This window comes from Chinchilla lanigera, unplaced genomic scaffold (assembly GCF_000276665.1).
Source record: "Chinchilla lanigera isolate Chin_1 unplaced genomic scaffold, ChiLan1.0 scaffold00001, whole genome shotgun sequence".
Taxonomy (NCBI): domain Eukaryota; kingdom Metazoa; phylum Chordata; class Mammalia; order Rodentia; family Chinchillidae; genus Chinchilla; species Chinchilla lanigera.
In genome coordinates this window covers 38,783,992-38,802,199 of record NW_004955402.1, presented here as the reverse complement: position 1 = coordinate 38,802,199, position 18,208 = coordinate 38,783,992, and the positions used below count along the sequence as shown (strand labels likewise).

Here is an 18,208-nt window from a genome sequence, read left to right as displayed (position 1 = left end):
CTGTGCAGTTTGCACTCTAGCATCGAGGTGTTTCATGCTCTTCAAATCAAGTGACAAGAACATCTCCTTTGGGAAGCCTTTTCCTGACTCCTAGTGGAAAAGTAATAAGCTTAATTCCATAGAACTTGATTTTTTTTTTTTTTTTTTGTCTTTTTGAGACAGGGTCTCGCTTTGCAGTTCAGGCTGACCTTGAGCTCACTTTGTAGCCCAGGCTGGTCTTGAACTCCCAACAGTCCTTCTGCCTCAGCCTCCCAAGTATGGGGATTACAGGTGTGCGCCACCAGGGCCAGCTTAAATTTCAGTAACATTCCATTCAATATCCTGTTAATGTGAAAGAAGTAGTTGCTATTTACTCAGAATTTATGTATCATCAGAACTATAATCAGTAGGGTATTGGCCAAAGATAAATTACTTTGTTCCTCCAGCTGGGGCATGAAGGTCTCTTAGGAGTACTTCGTATATGCAAAACCATAGAATTTAAATGATACTCGGAAGTGTCCCTTTTCTTTGAACACTCCAGGTAGGTAGAGCAATATTTTTACTGTATAACAAGGCTAATTTTTAAAATGTGACATTTGCATGAATTTTAAAGATAAAATGAGTCCTTTGGGGTTGGATCATAGAATATATGCAGTGTGGGCAACCCATTCATTCGGGACCTCTCCTGTTCTCTGATAAATTTTCCTACTTACCCTCCCCCAAATATATATAGGCAGTGTGGAATTGTCACACAGCTTTTTTCAAAAACAAGGCTGAAAAAAGCAATATTAGAATATATAATGTTAAGTCTCTGGTGTTCAGACTGCTGTGTGAAGTTTGACATGGATAGTTTTTGAAGAATTTATTCTAAAATATCATTTAAGATCATATACGTACACTTCCTATGTACTTATGATAGAGGTACCTATTATTTTTCTTTTAGTACTCATAGTTATCACCTCCCCATTGTACAGATGCACATTTTTTACTTGTCTGCAATATTACTGTGGTACAAAATGTTTGATTTCCAATAAAGGTTCAATTTGGAATACTGGATTGAGACAGTGAGTATCTTGTTAACAGTCAGTTCTCTTCACAAGTACAACTCTGCCTTCAGAAACTTTAGAGGACTATGTAGATGTCAGCTGGTTAGTAAACATTTCTGGTGGTTCAGTATGTGAGATTTTTTAACTAACTCGGAGTTCAGAGATTTGAGTGGTGGAATAAACTCATTCTGCTCACTAATGTGAACAAGGTTTTTCACAGCTACATCTATAAAAATGAACGGATGCTAAATCTTGTGCCATTCTAGAAATTTATAATGCTATCTAATACTACAAAGTTATTTTGAAAAGAAAAATTTCAAGCTAGACATGGTGGCATATTCCTAGGGTCCCAGCTTGGGTAGCTAAGGCAAGCAGATTACTTGAGAGCAGATTTCAAGACAGTCCTTGGCAATATAAGGAGAACCTGTTACAAAACCAAAAACAACCCCCTGTCCAGCCTCAGAAACCAACGAAAGACCCCAAACCAACAAAAGACTTCACTAAGGTACATGCACAAATAAAAACATTTTATTTTTTATAGTAAAAAATTTGAAGCATTTTTTGGTAGCTTATATACCAATAATTCTAAGAAACCAGAAGGAATGAATTTGTTTTCTGTAAGCCTTATGGTTACTGAAATTTTAAACATTTTTTGTGTATCACAGATTTTCAAGTTTAAAATAGGAAACATTACTATGTTGAATGAAATTCAAAGAAAGAGTAAAATAAAATTTATTACTACTGAGGAGTTAGCTCATATATGAGTGAGAAAATATTTAGAGTCTATTAGATGCATTTTAAGATAGTACTTAAAGTGTCAGTATTTAAAATACTTGGGGAATGTGAGCCTTTATAGTGACGTTAAAATATAATCTTGATGCCAGCTTTAAATATAATCTTGATGCCACCTTTACCTTTCAGGTAAGGAGTATGTATTTTAAAAATTGTCTTAGGGGTGGGAATATAAGAAATACTTGATAACCACTGGTTTTGGATACATGTTCTTCAACCACCTCTTTAGTTACTGTGTACAAATTAGGTTGCTGCTTGATTATTCAGTAATGAGGCCCCACTGGTTTAATCCCTTTTGGAATCACTGTCATTGAGTTATTCTCCAGGTTCTCCCTTTCTTATCATGGTAGCTCTATAGTTAATGTTTCTGTCTTGGGCCAGGCCCCTGGGAGGTTTATATTTATGTGTAATTATTAGCTTTAGTGTTAAAATTACTCTTTAAAAAGACATTTTCTCCTTTGATTTTGTTTTTAAAAATTAATTTTAAATTATATATCTGTTCTTTGTAAAATATACAAAGATCCGTCTTACATACTTATTGAAAAGTCCCTCCCACCCTCCCAGTGTTGAGGATTAAAACCAGGGCTTTGTGCATGCTAGTGCCCTACCACTGAGCTACATCCCAAGCTGGGAGGGAAAAACTTAAAAGAATTTATACTCTTTCTCAACTAGTGAGATTGAAGACCTTCAACATTAAATACTTTCAGCCCAACATACCTATTATAAAATTTATTAAATTCTGATTGAAGGTGCCGTCTGTGTAGTACCAAGATTTGTCAAAATTTGGAAACTTTTAGTTCTAATATTGGAATGAGTATTTCCGAGTTTAATTTTGTAATATAAAAAAACTTCACTTTTTTACAGATTTTAAATATATGAACGACTTTTCAACTCCTAAGTTTATGGCAGATTGATAGTTCTAAAAACTCAGGCAAGCACCTGGGCATGAATTAACCGTGACTGGCAGTCCTCAGGAGAGAGTGATAATTTACTGTTTTTATGACAGTTTCTGGGAAAACCAGTTAGTCCAGCTTTACAGCTTATTCAACTTTGCATGGTACTCTTTTGGAATCCAAAATTAATCAGTAAGAAATTATTTCTCAAACTTGTAGGCTGTTTAAAAGGGAAAAATACTAAAACTTGAATAAGAGAAACAATGCAGTTCACTCTTACATTCATGTCTCTTATTCTCTGCCAGTGGGAAATGAACAGTCTCATTAGATGACAAATTATGTATCTTAAATAGTTTAGGGAGCTTTTCCTCCTGATTTTTCCTATTGTACTCAAACCAGAAGTTAGTGCAAAAATATCAGGCTTACCCATTGCAGTATTTGTACTGTTTCATAGTTCCACTCTTCGTAAATTCAGGATTCCCAGTTTGGAATAATTCCTGCTGCCTCCAATTATCCTTTGCAGCGGTGATAATCTCGGCTTGAATAAATTTGCTCGTACAAATAGGTATAATATACCTTTGTGTCTACTGGTAGCACCTTTGTTCTAATACCAAGAAGAGCATATTCTTTAATAAACCATTAACGTGGCCAGGTGTGGTACATGCCTGTAATCCCAGCACTTGCGGAAGCAGAGGCAGGAGGAGCACAAGTTTGAGCCCAGTCCGGGCCATTTAGCCATTTGGTGAGACCCCAAAAGAAGGTGGTTTAGGTAAGTGTGAAGGCCTTGGCTCATGTTCCAGCTGTATATATGAATCAAGTTATTTAGTGACACACACGATTATATCTAATTAACTTGCAGCAATTTTCCCATAAGCTTTTATGTGTTAAGTTTTTTACAATTCAGTATTGACTGTAGGTTAGATGATTTCATGTAAGGCCTCAGAATGTTGTAGGTATCATAAGTCAGAGATGTCCAAACCTGTGCAGCACGGAATTACCAGGAGAGCTTTTTAAAATGCACACTGTTGGGACTTACATTTTTTAGAGGTGGCATTCTTATGTAGTTACTTGGAAGCCTGTCACTTAAATTTGTACCATTATGAATTATTTTTTGAAAACCCATAAAAGTAAATATAAGGGCAATAATATTGTTAGTGATCATTCTCAGTACATTCTGAAGAGTAAGTGGGCAGAGGCATTTGAACTACACGTACAAGCAGCTGGTGAAGAAGCATGGGAGCTTGGAATTAAGTACGAGCAGCTGTTGCAGGAGTAGGAGAAGCTTGCACAGCAGAGAGCTGCAGAGAGGAGAACGTGGCAGGCATGCAAAATGTAGACGCCAGGGATCTGCCCAGCACCTCCCTGAGGGACACACCTGAGTGCAGGATGCAGTAGGGCCTGTGGCCTGCAAGCCCGGTCCACCTGGGGATGAGGGCTTGTGGCCTGATGTGTCCCCCTCACCTCGATGGCGGTAGCCAGCAGAATCTCGGTTCAGTTTTCCTTTGCTGCTCTTTCCTATGATATTTAAATATTCTATAATTACATTTTAGAATGGTACAAATAGAGCATGGTTCTTTTTTAGTGTCCTTGTGTGTATTAGGTGGTTCCCAGTACATTTTGTAATAAAAATGGTTTTATAAACAAAAAGTGGGCAGAGGGATAGGAGGGCAGACTTAATGGATTCAAGTAGTACCATAATTGTAGTAATTGTCAAATTAATACATGCTTACCTTTCTAGGCATGCTAATGTTCTTTAAGCAAGGTTCCCACCGTTCGGTAATGCAGATGTGAGTGGTGGAATGCTGCCGGCGAGCCTGACTCCTCTGGTAGGCAGCCATTGCCAAACAGTCATGGCCTGTTGTTGCCAAACCAAGTGCAGCACTTCCATTTCCCACTTTTTAAATGGTGGCTTAGTTACTAAAAAGTGAACAACAGATCTATTGGTTAGGCTTGGTCCACTTGCCACCAGTCGGCAATCTTTGTAGAGCAGTGGGTCTCTAGGTGTGGTCCCTACATCAGCAGCATCAGCATGGAAGATATTAAAAGAGGCAAATTCCCGGCCTCCACCTCAGCTCCACTGAAGTAGAGTCTCTGGAGATGAGACCCAGTCCAGTGCTTTACCACGTCCTTTGAGTGATTCTGATACATGCTTAGAGTTGAGAACCACTGTTTGGGTGTGTAGAAATTGGTATTTTTACCTGGAGATAGTAACAAAGATAAACACTTATCAAATATCCTATAAGTTTATCAAGTATTTTTCCTGTATCAAAAATGTCAGTTACATTTTCAGATGAACTTGACTTTTTTTTTTTGGCCAGAAGGATCCAAGCACACAGTGATTAAGTTGGGGTTTCTTCCTTTTCTTTTTGTTGTCAAGGTTTATTGCAAATGGATTTAAAAGCAATTCTGTGCCACATTTTCACCTCATTAGAACATATCTTACATTTTATTTACTGGTTGATTAAAACTTGATAAATGTTTTACATGGCTTCCTGAAGTTCAATTTAAAATTTCTTCTGTAAAAACATATGTGACATATGCTAAAATAACAAACACAGGTTAATTATTCTTTGTCTAAAATGCTTGTGATCTGGAACGTTTGGATTTCTTTTTTTTTAGAATGTCTGCATATATGTAATATATCTCATTTGGGGATGGGACCCATGACTACATATAATGTTCATGTTTCATATACACCTTTTCAAATACTTGGAAGGTAATTTTGTACAGTATTTTTAGTGAACCTGTCACTTAAGGCCAGATGTGGAATTTGTCAGTTGTTGGTACTCAAAAATTTTTGAATTTTCATATTAGGCACATTCAACTCGTATCTCCTTATTTTACCCCACTTTTCTAAACTAAATTTTGTTTGCTAGAATTCACAGTTGTTTTATATAAAAAGGGAATTAGGTGATTTTATGTAACCCTGGCCTCTTAACTGGTGATTAGGTTAGTGCTCAAAAATATTTAATCCCAATATTTTCTCTATTTTCAGAGTATAGAAATAACTGCTGTCTAGATTGTTGTCCTTCAAATTCTCCTTTTTCTAGCCCACACATATTTGATCATATAAAAGTATTTCATACTTTTCTAATCAAATTAATTAAAATTTTATGCAGAGAATTTTCTTACATTTAAAAGTATACATTTGTTATGAACCAAATTTCTGCATGTCTTACCTAATGAAATGTTTAAAATGTAAAGTATATTTACAATGCTGTGATAGAGTGAGAATTTTGAATAATCTGATATAAAATAATATTCAATTAAAAAAGAAATCTAATTATATTTACATATAATAATACTGAAAACACTTGTATTTACAGGGTAAACCAGATTTGAATACAACATTGCCAATTAGACAAACAGCATCAATTTTCAAACAACCAGTAACCAAAGTCACAAACCATCCTAGTAATAAAGTGAAATCAGACCCACAACGAATGAATGAACAACCACGTCAGGTAAGGATCTAATTCATCTTCCAATTGTATTTTTCAGAAAATTCTGGTACAGTATTTTTGACCAGAGTTCAAGTGTATTCTGGTTAAAGTGGAATGTATTTGGAAAGAAAACTGTTTTATGTCCTAGACTGTTACATGAATGCTGGAGAATAATTATAATAATATAAAATTTAGGTAAAATGTTTGGAGAAAAAATTTTTAAAAGTCAATTAAAAATGAATAATTACAATGGACTATACTTTCATACTTTTTGTGTTGTAATATACATCAGACTTGGTTCTGCTAATCATACTTTCTTAGAAATTATCTTTTTAGGGGTAATATCTTATGGAAGGATAAAACATGTAGTTGCTTAGTTAAAAAATATTTTCTATTTGAAAGCTACTTTTTTATGGGTTCTGATTTATTTCATGAAATCTGTCCCACCCCTTTTGGAAAACAGAATTAGATAAACATCAATATGGTATATTGTCCTGTGACTTTCATTTTTATAAATGCAATTTAGTTTTCTCTTTCTTTATTGTTTCAAGCTGAATTTCACCATAATCTTTTCTTAGGAAAAAGGTACTATCTGAAAGGCCTCCCTGCTGCTTAATAATGCCATAGAGCCAGGGGAGGGAGACTTGACAAAATGCTAAACATTCCATGTAATATTGCTTATTCACTCCCTAATTGTGATCAAAAGCTTAGGTGCTTAATGAAGTTTTAGTAACTATTGGGGTGAGGGAGCGGAGGGAGAAACATCTGTGCATTTTTTTCCCCCTCTCCTTTCTCTGCCTCCTCCCACAAAGGATTAGAAACAACAGTTTTACCTCAACTTGCTCTCCTGTTCCCTTTTAGATGTCTCACTCCACCTTTTCATTTGAATTTGTTTTTCACTAGTCATTCAAGTGTTTCATCTCCAGACTTCATAAAGGAGTGGGCCAAAACTTTCAGACAGTTGCTCTAGAAGAAACTACTTAAAGAAATTCAGTTCCCACATCCTCTGTAGTGTTTTTTCCTCTTCAGGTGAGCCAGGAAAACAGAAGATATTTGGAGCCACATTGGATCAGCATCTTGCTATAGATGTCTCAAGATTTGAAGTTCTAAACTTGCTTTACTGTTGGTCCCCAAGAGATTCAACAGGGGCCATGTAAGTGTATCACATCCAATATAAAAGATGCGTACCTGCATGTGCCTTTAGGCTCTTACCACCACTTAGGGTTTCTTTGTGCCATTCAGCTTTCTATGTGAGGCTTTTCCCTTCTGTTTGACTATGCACCCAGGATAGTCACCAAGCTGGTGGTAGTTTTAGTGTATTCGTTACAGCAAGGAAGAGATTCTGCCATCCTGAACTTTGGCCACCTTGATAAAGCCATTCCCCAGTTGTACTCTTTCTTAGATACTATCTAAAGTCTTCAACTTCTTGTCCTTTGGCTTTTTGTTATTTAAAAATCATTTCCTCACAAAGATTTTTATTAATTGAAAATTTTAGAAGTATGTAATTGGGTAAAACAATTGGCTTCAAAAATCCCAAAGGTAAAGGTAGAGTATAATCTTTAATAACACCATTCCACACTGGGAATTTGAGTTCTCTTACTGAGAACAGGTAGTATTTAATAGTTTATCCTCATCTTTTCTTTGTGAAGTCATTCTCAATGTAGTCTGTTCACCCAAGTGTTTTGTTTAAAGACCAATTGCTTAGGACATTTCTGGCTATTTTGATAATAATTTGTTTTCTGCACCTAAGCCCAGATTTAAAAAAAAAAAACCAAAGCATAGTAACTATACATATTTACTGAATGTGTAGCCATCTGTAGAGAAATTGGGAACCTGGAATTTAAAAGCTAAAGTAACCAGACTAGGTGCCCCTTGTTCTTTGGTATGCTGAATAGTTTTGAGTTTTCCTTCTTCTATTATGATTTATGAGATGACTCTCCTAGTGAAAACTAGGTGCCATAAAGGTTAAGTCCCTTCCCTTCCCTCTCTCACCAAAAGACTTAATGTCGTTTTAACTCAGTTCTTTTGAGGGTTTATTCCTCCTTTTAGCTTGCGTAGAACAGGAGTGTTAAGATGATGTAGTAGCTTACTTCTCCAGAAGCATGGTCTGATTTTTACTTTATTCTCACTTTATTTGACAATATTTACTGGATGCTTTTGATTATATTAAGACATTTTAGGAGTCTTTTCCCTTTCATTGTTTTCAACATAGAATAGAGGTAATAGTTAACCATTGTATTGCTGGTAGAATTCCAAAATATAAGACTGCATTTGTCAAATACAGGAAAGTAGTAAAGAGACAATTTTTAAATTATCATTTTAAAAATTGTGGTCTATATATTGACTATTCCGGGTTAGATTTAGGTTTGTTAGCAAAGGAAAGATGTTGATTTTAATTGTATTTTGTCATATATAAGGCAGATGACTACTACTCAGCCGTTATTGAATAGTAGATAGTTGACGGGATGCACAGAGATAAATATGCTCCTTCCAACTCTGCTACCCTTTAGTAGGGTTCATTAAACTATATTGATAATATAAATTGCATATTATTCAATTTGGTAGAGTTATATTTTAGTCAGTAAAGGAATTAGACAATAAGGGTTCTGTTGAAGATTTTATAGATAACATTATTTTTTTCTTTAGCCATATCACATTATTACAATGAGTCAGGTTAGTGATAATTTCTTTAGGAGTGTTGAGTTTTGAAGCTCTAATTCTAGAGCTGGGATTATGTTTCTGGGTCTTAATCTAGGCTGTACCTTCAATAGATTTGAAGTGGTTAATTTAGGTGAAAACCTATCATAAAAATTAGTAATTTTGTTTTGTAAAACAGACATTCTATGTCCAGGTGATGATAGAGCAGAATGATATGAATTCTGTAAAATATGTAAAGTATGAATTTCTAATGTATTGACTTAAAAATATCTTAAAACTAAAAGTACAAGTTAGTATATGTAAAAGAAAGTCCATTAAACAGAACTCAGTACAGAATTCAGTAGTGATTTCTGTCTGTAATCAAAATTGTAGAAAATAGAAAGAGAATGTATAAAGCGTCTTTATGATGGTGAAGAAGCTAGCTGTTTTTAGTGTCAGCATATTTGATATCATCTTCTCATTAGATTAAAAAGAAACCTGGAGTGAGGTGGAGGGCACTCTACCAACTTACCGTGGCAAACAGTAGCATCACTGAAATGTCCTTTTTCAGCCAGGTATAAAATCTATCTCAAGATTCTCTGTAGTCTAAATGATTTGTGATTTTGTAAGGGAGTCTTTCCTATTTTATGTCTCTCAGTATGTAAAGACCACACATTTCTGATTCTTATGTCTTCAATATTGTCATCTTTCATGCCTTCTGGTCTCTTGTCTCTTTTATCCTCACATTGAAAAAATTTCATCTTTGAGTTATTACATTTTCATTTTAGTTATTAAATTATAGGATGATGGTAGGTTTTCAGGTTTTTTGGTAATTTATGAATATTCCATTACTTACATAATATTCATTTTTTTTGTAGAAGTCAACATTTAAAGCCAGTGCAGGAGCAGCTGTGAATCTTCTACCTGGTCTTAGGTTTTTCCCTTTTGTTTTGTTTTGCTAACCCTTCTTCCAAAGGGTATTAAACTTCTTTTTACTCCCTCCCTGCTCAGCCTTTTCTTCTAGAATAAATACTGTAAAATACATTAGAAGACACTTTCCAGATAAAAGGTGTTTTAAAGTTATATGCACTTTAAAGATACTCTGTGTGAAAAGTTTTTAAAATATTTCAATATTCAGTTATCATACAGAAAATTACTGTTCATTTCAGGCATTCTAGCAACATTTACTTCTTTCTAAACTCTGAGAGTTATACCTACTATAGTCTCATAATATTTTTATGATTGAGAAATATATCAATTTTTCTCACTAGAGAAATCAAGGATAGAGTGCCAGAGCAGATAATATATTTCTTTTCTCCAGGCAGAAAAATTGCCTATTTGAGTAGAAAAAATAGACAATAATGTCCCATGCCACTCTAAAATATTACTCTGTTCAAGCCATTTGCCAGCATTCCAAGTGCCAAGTGAACACTACAGACAAGCGCTATAGGTGTTCACAGAGAGGAAGCTCACTGTGGGTAGGAAGTTTGGGGTAAACTTTAGGAGATGAGACATATGCTGGACTTTGAAGATTGACTGGGATTTAGGAAAGCAAACAGGAGGGAGAGACCATTCCAATTTGGGACAGGAGCTTTTTTGCAAAGCTGTTACTTGGGAGCAAGTAAGGATGGGGAGACAAATTGGAAATAAGGATATTTATGGGAAGTAATTGTAACTAAGCATGGTTCATGTTGTTCAGGTCTCCTTAAATATCAGTCTTTCCAAGTTTCAAAAATTTTATCTTTTGCTTTTTTCATAATAAAGAAATTTGGGATAAACAGAAGAAAAAATAACTCATTTTCTTTTTTCTAACACAACCATAGTATCTCTTTTATTATTTTTAATAGTTTCTTTCTTCATGTTAGTGAATTTTTAAAAATATAATGATCATATATATGTTTTAAAAAATTTCACACTTTTATGTAATTTGTGACCATAAGTTTTAAGTTAACTGTATTGTATATAGTGTCAGCAGTTGCATATTGTGCTAGCATATGATTTACTTAAATATTTCACTATTAGGTGTAGCAGTCCAGTGAGTTTTTTCATTCCTGTAAGTTTCTTTCTGTATTTTACTATATTTCCTTGGGTTACAGTCCCAGAAATATAATTACTATGGATATGTATGATTTTTGATATATACCATCAAATTGATTTTCCAAGAGTTGTATCAAATTAAAAGATCATCAAGTTATATGCATTCCAGTTTCAGCTTACCTTTTATGCGTTGTGTACTATCAAAACATTTTGTAATTGAATATTTTGTAAAGGTATTTCATTTTAAATTTATATTTGAATACTTGGAAAGTTGAATAGATTGAGACATTTGTGTTTAATTTTACAAATGAGAAATGTGTAGAAGACTTTGAACCAGTGTATGGCTTTTTTATTACCCCTTGGAACTGAACCTGAAATTCTGACATCTGTGCTATTCATGCATCCCCTTTTACCTTCTCAGTCACCTCACCCAGTGCATTAAGTCAGCTACTTTTTATCCTCAGCCTTAAAGAAGCCCAGCTTCTTCCCCAAAGCATTTCAATATTTTAAAATCTTCCTCATCTTAAAAAAAATTATTCACTTTACTCCATATTCCCTTTTAAAATCTGTTCTTTCTTTTCCCTTTATAGTGAAATGTCTTATCATTGTGTGTGCACATTTAGTACTTCCTTTATCTCACTCAGTTTTTATATTTCTTAAGTATAACTTTATTCTTACTATTGCCATTGAAATTGGTTAATCTAGATTGCTGATAATCATGGTTAAATTGAATGGACAATGTTTAGTCCTTAAGTTACTTGACCTGCTTTAGCATTAGGTACTGTGACTACCACTACCTCTGAAATACAAGACCATCTTTTTGGGGTGACATGGTATACTTTCTTGGTTATTTGTTTTGCTTCGATACTTGCTTTTTTTCCTGTCTTACTTCTTCGCATTACTTCTCACTACACCAGAAGCTCTTCTGATCCTTCTGTTGATTTTAGGATAAAGTCAGAACACTTTTAGATGACTTACAAAGCCTTTCTTCATTTGGTTTTTGCCTACCTGGCTGGCTTCACTTTTTCTTTTTTTCTATGATCAAATCATGTAGAGTTTTTCTTAGCCTTTTGAACATACCACTCATCCCCTACCCCTTCCCTTCACATACCCTGACCGTATTTCATGCTGTCCTCTTTCCCACTGTCAGGTGGCTGTTTCCTACTCGTCCCTGTTCAGAAAACCAGATTCTTCAAGTCTAGATTTAGACTATTCCCTGTTTTTGTCTTCATCCTCTTCTGATTATGACTATATTACAGTTACTCCTTGCTTTATCTGCAGTCTTTCCATTGTGTCAGTGTATATGTATTTCTTGAATTAATTGAATTGAATTAATTTATTCCTGCATTCAGATATCATTTATTGAAGCTTCAGCTTGTGCCAGGCGCTTTTAGTGGGGATAAGGTGAACATAATAAAGACCTCACTCTCTTGGAGTTTACCATCTAATGTGATACAGAGAGCGCTTTCACATACACGTATATAGTGTGTCAGGTTCTAAAATAGAAGATTTTTGAGGATACATGGTCTTCTATGGCAGAGAAATATGTAGAGAACATTTTAAGAGAACTTAGGGCTGGGAGTACATTGAAGAAACTCTTAAAGGAGGTTAGAACATAAATGATAAGGCTTGTTTTATGCTAGTCATGAAATAATTGACAAAATTTATTGATCAGTTGTGTCTGTCTGAAGAGTCTTAGAATTAAAAACTCACCGAGAGAATGATGTATTCATGGAAATATGAGAATACTGAAGAGTGGCTTAGTATTTAAAAAAAATAATAAAATATGAATGTAAGCATTAGAAAATTTTCTTTTTCTCTGCCTTTCTTTCTTTCTTTCTTTCTTTCTTTCTTTCTTTCTTTCTTTCTTTCTTTCTTTCTTTTTGTGGTACTGGGGATTGAACTCAGGGCCTTGGGAATGCTAGGCAAGCACTCTACCACTGAGCTTCATCCTATTAGATATCTGGGTAGTAAAAGATGATGAGCTGGAGCCTAAAAGTGAAAACCAGTTTTGAGATGTCACCTTAACATTCTTTATAGATGTAAGAGTTGTAGCTGAAATATTATGTGAAATTAAAAAACAATTTATGCATAGTTTATTCATTCATTGGCACCTCTATTCATGATGTGTTTTCTAGTCCATTTTAAAATATGACAACTATCATATGGAGATCTATGAAGTTCTTTGGAAATTTTTATATTTCTCCAAGTAACAGGACTAAAGATGAAAAAAAACATAATATTTTTAAAAACTTATTTTTCACAGCAGTACTTTAATACTCAACCTTTTTATGTCTTTTAGTCCAATTTTCACAAGCATTTATTATCATTTCCCTTTATAATTACCTTCATATTTCTAAACAGTACACTTATTAGGCTATATTTTTGTTAATTTTAGGTATGATTTTTTGATTGTTCCGATGGTAACTGAACATATAATTTTTTTTCTTTGCTTTCATGCTCCTAACCTACTTGTATCCCAGTTTTAGGTAAATAGGTTAAATAATCAGGAATTACATTCTTAGGATTGCAAACATTTGTGGGTAAGACAAGTGACATCCTGTTATCACCATGCCTTTCACTCGTAATTCTTTTTGTTGTTGTTATTTTAGTCTTAGTCATTGTGTGCTAGGTTTTCCATATACTTTTACAGTTAATCTTTCCTGGTGCTCTAACATTTCTGCCGCAGGCCCATCAATATTTTCTATATGCTGAAATGCGTGAAGTTTTTTTCTTGTTTTTCCTGGAGTCATCTCTGGTCTTACTCTAGATTAGTTCTCTGGTCTTGTTGTGCAGCTGTAGCTGTGGACTTCGTTTTGCTGTGCTTCTGTGTTGTAGTTCGGTTTTGGGATTCCTGTCTTCTTTCTCTCAGTATACTCTCTCCATTAATAACGCATCTTCAGTAGCTTACTAATGCAATATAACAGGAGGTAAAGGTTTTGAGTTTATCTGGAATTTGGAGTCTAGCTTGAAAATGGTTTTCCTGAAAGTTCTTTAGGCCTTGCGTTATTGCCCTCCATCTTTAGGGTTGCTGGTGGAAAGTCCACTGCCACACTGAATCGTTTTTTTTTTTATGGCCTGTTTCCTCCGCTATGAAACTGTTAGTGTATCTATGATTTAAAAATTTCGCTAATAGTGTTTTATAGGTCTTTTCTCATTCTGTTTAGGCACTCAGTAGGTGATATGGATTATGCCTGGCCTTTGTTTAGGTAGTACATGTTTCTAGTTTTGGATTTATACTTATGAGTAGAATTGCTGGATCATGGAATATATAGTACATTTACTCAGCTGTGTTCCATACCATCAAATAACTGAGCAAGTGATTATAGAAAGTTACATTTCTACTCCCAGTCTACAGCTGCTTCATACTCTTCTCACTAGTTACTATGGTCATTTTAAAACTTGAACATTTCAAATTTGTTTAGGAGTACTATTTTATGGCTTCACTTTGCATTTCCTTGGCAATTAATAATACAGTACTAATAACTAATTATCTGTTTATGTCATATAAATGTCTTTATTAAGTTCCTGTTCAAGTCTCTTATGTGTTGTACTTTTAGGTTCTTTTCTCATTGATTGTGAGAGTTCTTTATATTTTGGGATTAATTTGTAATATTTGCACCCAGTATGTCTATCATCTTAATGCTGACTTCTGATAAATATAAACTCATAATTTTAAACAAGTTGAGAGGTGGAACAAGAGACGGGTGGAACTTCTGCGGTCTTAGTGATAATTCTGTATTTTAACCTAGATGGTAGTTACACAAGTGTGTGTATGAGAAACTTAAATGAGCTGTATACTTAAGTTTTTTATACTTTCCTGTAGGTAGTATTTCAGTGGTACTTGCACATAACACACCTTACTTTCTTTTTCACCCTTTCCTCTCTCCTCCCTCCATCTCTTGCTCCCCTTTCTGCTTGAGAAGTATCTATCTCCTTACTTCCTCTTACCTGTCTTCTGTGTTGCCCTTTACTTATATTTTGGCTTTCTCGCCAGGCGTGGTGGCACACGCCTGTAATTCCAGCACTCAGGCTCAGGCAGGAGGATAGTTGCAAGTTTGAGACCAGCCTGGGCTACAAAGTGAGCTCAAGGCCAGCCTGAACTGCACAGCATGACCCTGTCTCAAAAAGACAAACAAACAAACAAACAAAAAATATATTTTGGCTTTCTCATGTAAGAGAAGCCATGCGATACTTAAGCTTGTCTGACTTATTTCACTTAAAATTAAGGTCTCAAGGTGCATCCATTTTCTTACAAATAAATGAAGATTATCCTTCTTTAAGCAGAGTAGTGCTACATTGTATATAAGTACATTTTCTTTATTCATCTATTGATGGACATATAGGTGAATAACTTCTAAGATTTAGCTATTGTGAATTATGCTGCTATATTATCTTTAAGAACACTTTTCTTAGGGGCATCTCTTCTGATAAACAACTAACAAAAAAATCTTCATATTTTAAAGATCAAAGTTGAATAGGCTTTGAAATAATTAATATACTCAATAATGTATGAGATATCATCAAGTATTTAAATGTTTTTAATTATTAGTGTAAAGGACATATTACTATTAATTTCCATCAAAGTACTCCCCTTACCTTTAACACACTTATCCTGTCATTCTTGCCACTTTCTAATGCAGCACTGGAAACCCTCTTCATCACTTTAGTTGCACTGTTGTGCCTGCCTTGATTTCCTTAATTAACTCAAAACATTTATCTTTCATAGTTATTTTGTCTTTGGGAAGAGCCAGAAATTGCGTGGTGCCAGCTACAGTGAATATGGTAGATGAGGACACATTATAATGGTTTTTTACAAGCCCTTCTTTTCATGGTGCTTAGCTGCATTCACCATATTTTTGATTATACCTCCTAAGAATACTCACTAAGGAGGACTTACACTGCTTCAGAAAGTGGCAATAATGATGGGATAAGTATGTCCAAGGTAGCCAGGAGTATTTTGAGGGGATTTGTAGTAATGTGTCTTTTATTGTAATATACTTTTAAAAATTTAAATATTTACCACATATTTTGATTACCTCTTCTATATTGTTGGCTGTATTATAAATGTTATATAAACAAAGCAGTGAACCTGCATAATATCCTCATAGAACTTTCAGTCTAATAATGAAGACAAATACTGAGCACATGATTCCAAGTATGCTGACAAGTGATAAATGCATAGAAAGAGAATGAACATACTTATGTCCCTATATGAACTTATACACCATTACAAAATATGATAAACTTTCTATGGGAATAGCAATGCAACATTTAGGCACTGTGAATGATTCCATGGTCATCCTAAGATAACTGTACTCCTCAGGCATTAGAGAAGAATGTTAGGAAGCATTCATGGCAAAATTGAGATACCCACAGCAAAGGTTTACTACTCCTTCATCTTCAGCAACCCTCACTTTTGTTTTCTGCTTCATCCCTCTATCCTCTTTAGCCCAAATCATTATTTTTTACTTCTGCAAGAGATTGCAGTATTCTTTGTACAGCCACATAAATCAGTCTTTCCTTTCATCATATTTTCCCTGTCATTATCTTGCCCTTTCTTTCTAGGACACCATGACAAAATAAGGGGCTTTTCATATTTGACCTTTGATGTTTGCAGGCCATGCTGCTAAGTCATATGTGCTCACCATAATTAGACAACTCAAATATTATATTGGGTTGATTTGCAATAAAGGAGTTCACAGTCTAGATAGTAAACTCCTGGGCAGAAACATCATTCATCTGGATGGCTTTAACCTATTGTCTGGCAGATTTAACTTTTTAAGTCAGTGAAAATAAACTACTTTTTCTGGATTTTGCTTTAGTCTACAAGTATGTGACAAGATCCCATTATTAATTAATTACTTTAATAGAGCTAGGGATTGAATGCAGGACCTTGCTAGGCAAGCTCTCTACCACTGAGCTATATTCCCAGCCCCCATCCTTTATTCTTTTATCAGATTTAGTAAAAGTGTTATAAAAGTAAATAAGATACTTGTTGAATTTATGTAATCCTAACAAAAAAATTATGAACAACTTGGTAACAATTTGTATTTTCAAACAACTTTCTTATGTTTTATTAGTGCTTTGCTAATCTGTAATAGATATGGCAGTAACTAGTATTTCTAGTTTACTAGTGAAAATACACCTAAAGAGATGAGATGACTTGCCTAAGATGACAAATGTATTTAAATGGTAGAGCCAGGACTAGAGCATTGAGCTCCCAAGCAAGTGCTCTGTCATCCTCTATGTATTCCCTTGGTTGAGCCACAAATTCATCCCAGAAATATTTGAGTGCCAGCTATAACTTAGTATCTGTGCTATGTTGCTAGTTGCTGGATTTACAACTGTGTTAACCTGATATTCTTGACAGATGCAAAATGTGCAGATTAAAACTCAGTAACATTTTTAGAGTAACTTCACTTTTTCTCTTTTACAGAGAATTAATAATTTTTGGTACGTACTTTAAGAGGTGTATCACATCTTTTGAATTTAAGTATTTTTGGTTCAAAAAGAAAAAATGCTTGTAGTTATCTTTGTTTGCTAATTATTACTAGGTGTTCTAATTTGTTGCCTGACAATAGTAGAGAATGCCAGCATATCCAGAGAATCACCATAAAAGGCAGACTTTCCTAAGTCCCCTTATAGCAGGTGAATGTGACGGTGAAGTAAGGCAGAGAAGACTGGGGTCAGTGCTGGGTATGCTAATCAGAACATTACCGCAATGTTGAGCAAGGTCAGAGTTAATGTAATAGTAGGGTCAGAGCCTGAATTAGAAAGAAATCAAGGAACGGGGAGTAAGGAAGTGAGACAAGTTTCTCCACCTGTAGGAGGAAGGTGGACATGGTTTGAGAGAGAAGCAGCAGAGTAAGGACACGTTTTAGGTTGTCCTACTCAAGTCTCTAGTCCTTTCAGGGAAGAATCCCAAGAAGGAAGATGGGAAATGTGAGAAAATTTGGGCAAAATGACAAGACAAGCTTAGGAGGAGGCAGAGAGATTAAGAGTATGGGGATGGACAACCTCAGGGCAGCAGGGTACCTATTTCTTTGAGGGAAGGTGACACCTGAGGTGGAGGGAGGACCTTTAGTTGGTGTTTCTAGTCTGCTGAGGAGTCAGTTGTTATAGGCTCAGTGAGTAAACAGGTAATGTTCAGCTTATGGTATTTAAGATAAGCAAAAAGAAATTGTTTTGTTCTGTTTTGTGGTGCTGGGGGTGGGACCCACAGCCTTGTGCATGCTAGGTAAGTACTCTGCCACTCAGCTGTACTCCAGGTGAGGAAGGTGGACATATGAAAGATTTAGATGAATTTTATCCAGTTTCATTAATGAACTTCAGCATGTTTCTGTATGGTCAATTATTTTTGATCTAGTGGAGATTATAT

The 18,208-nt window shown here is 34.9% G+C and overlaps 1 protein-coding gene across 1 annotated transcript in view; it reads left to right on the top strand.

Moving 5' to 3' along the window:
* The window catches only part of Mbd2 (methyl-CpG binding domain protein 2), a gene marked incomplete at its 5' end in the record, with an annotated part of 68,163 nt that overhangs the window by 27,631 nt on the left and 22,324 nt on the right, over window positions 1-18,208 (top strand). The window contains 1 exon segment of the mRNA XM_013510794.1: window positions 6,037-6,174. Within this exon segment, the coding sequence (XP_013366248.1) occupies window positions 6,037-6,174 (138 nt within the window).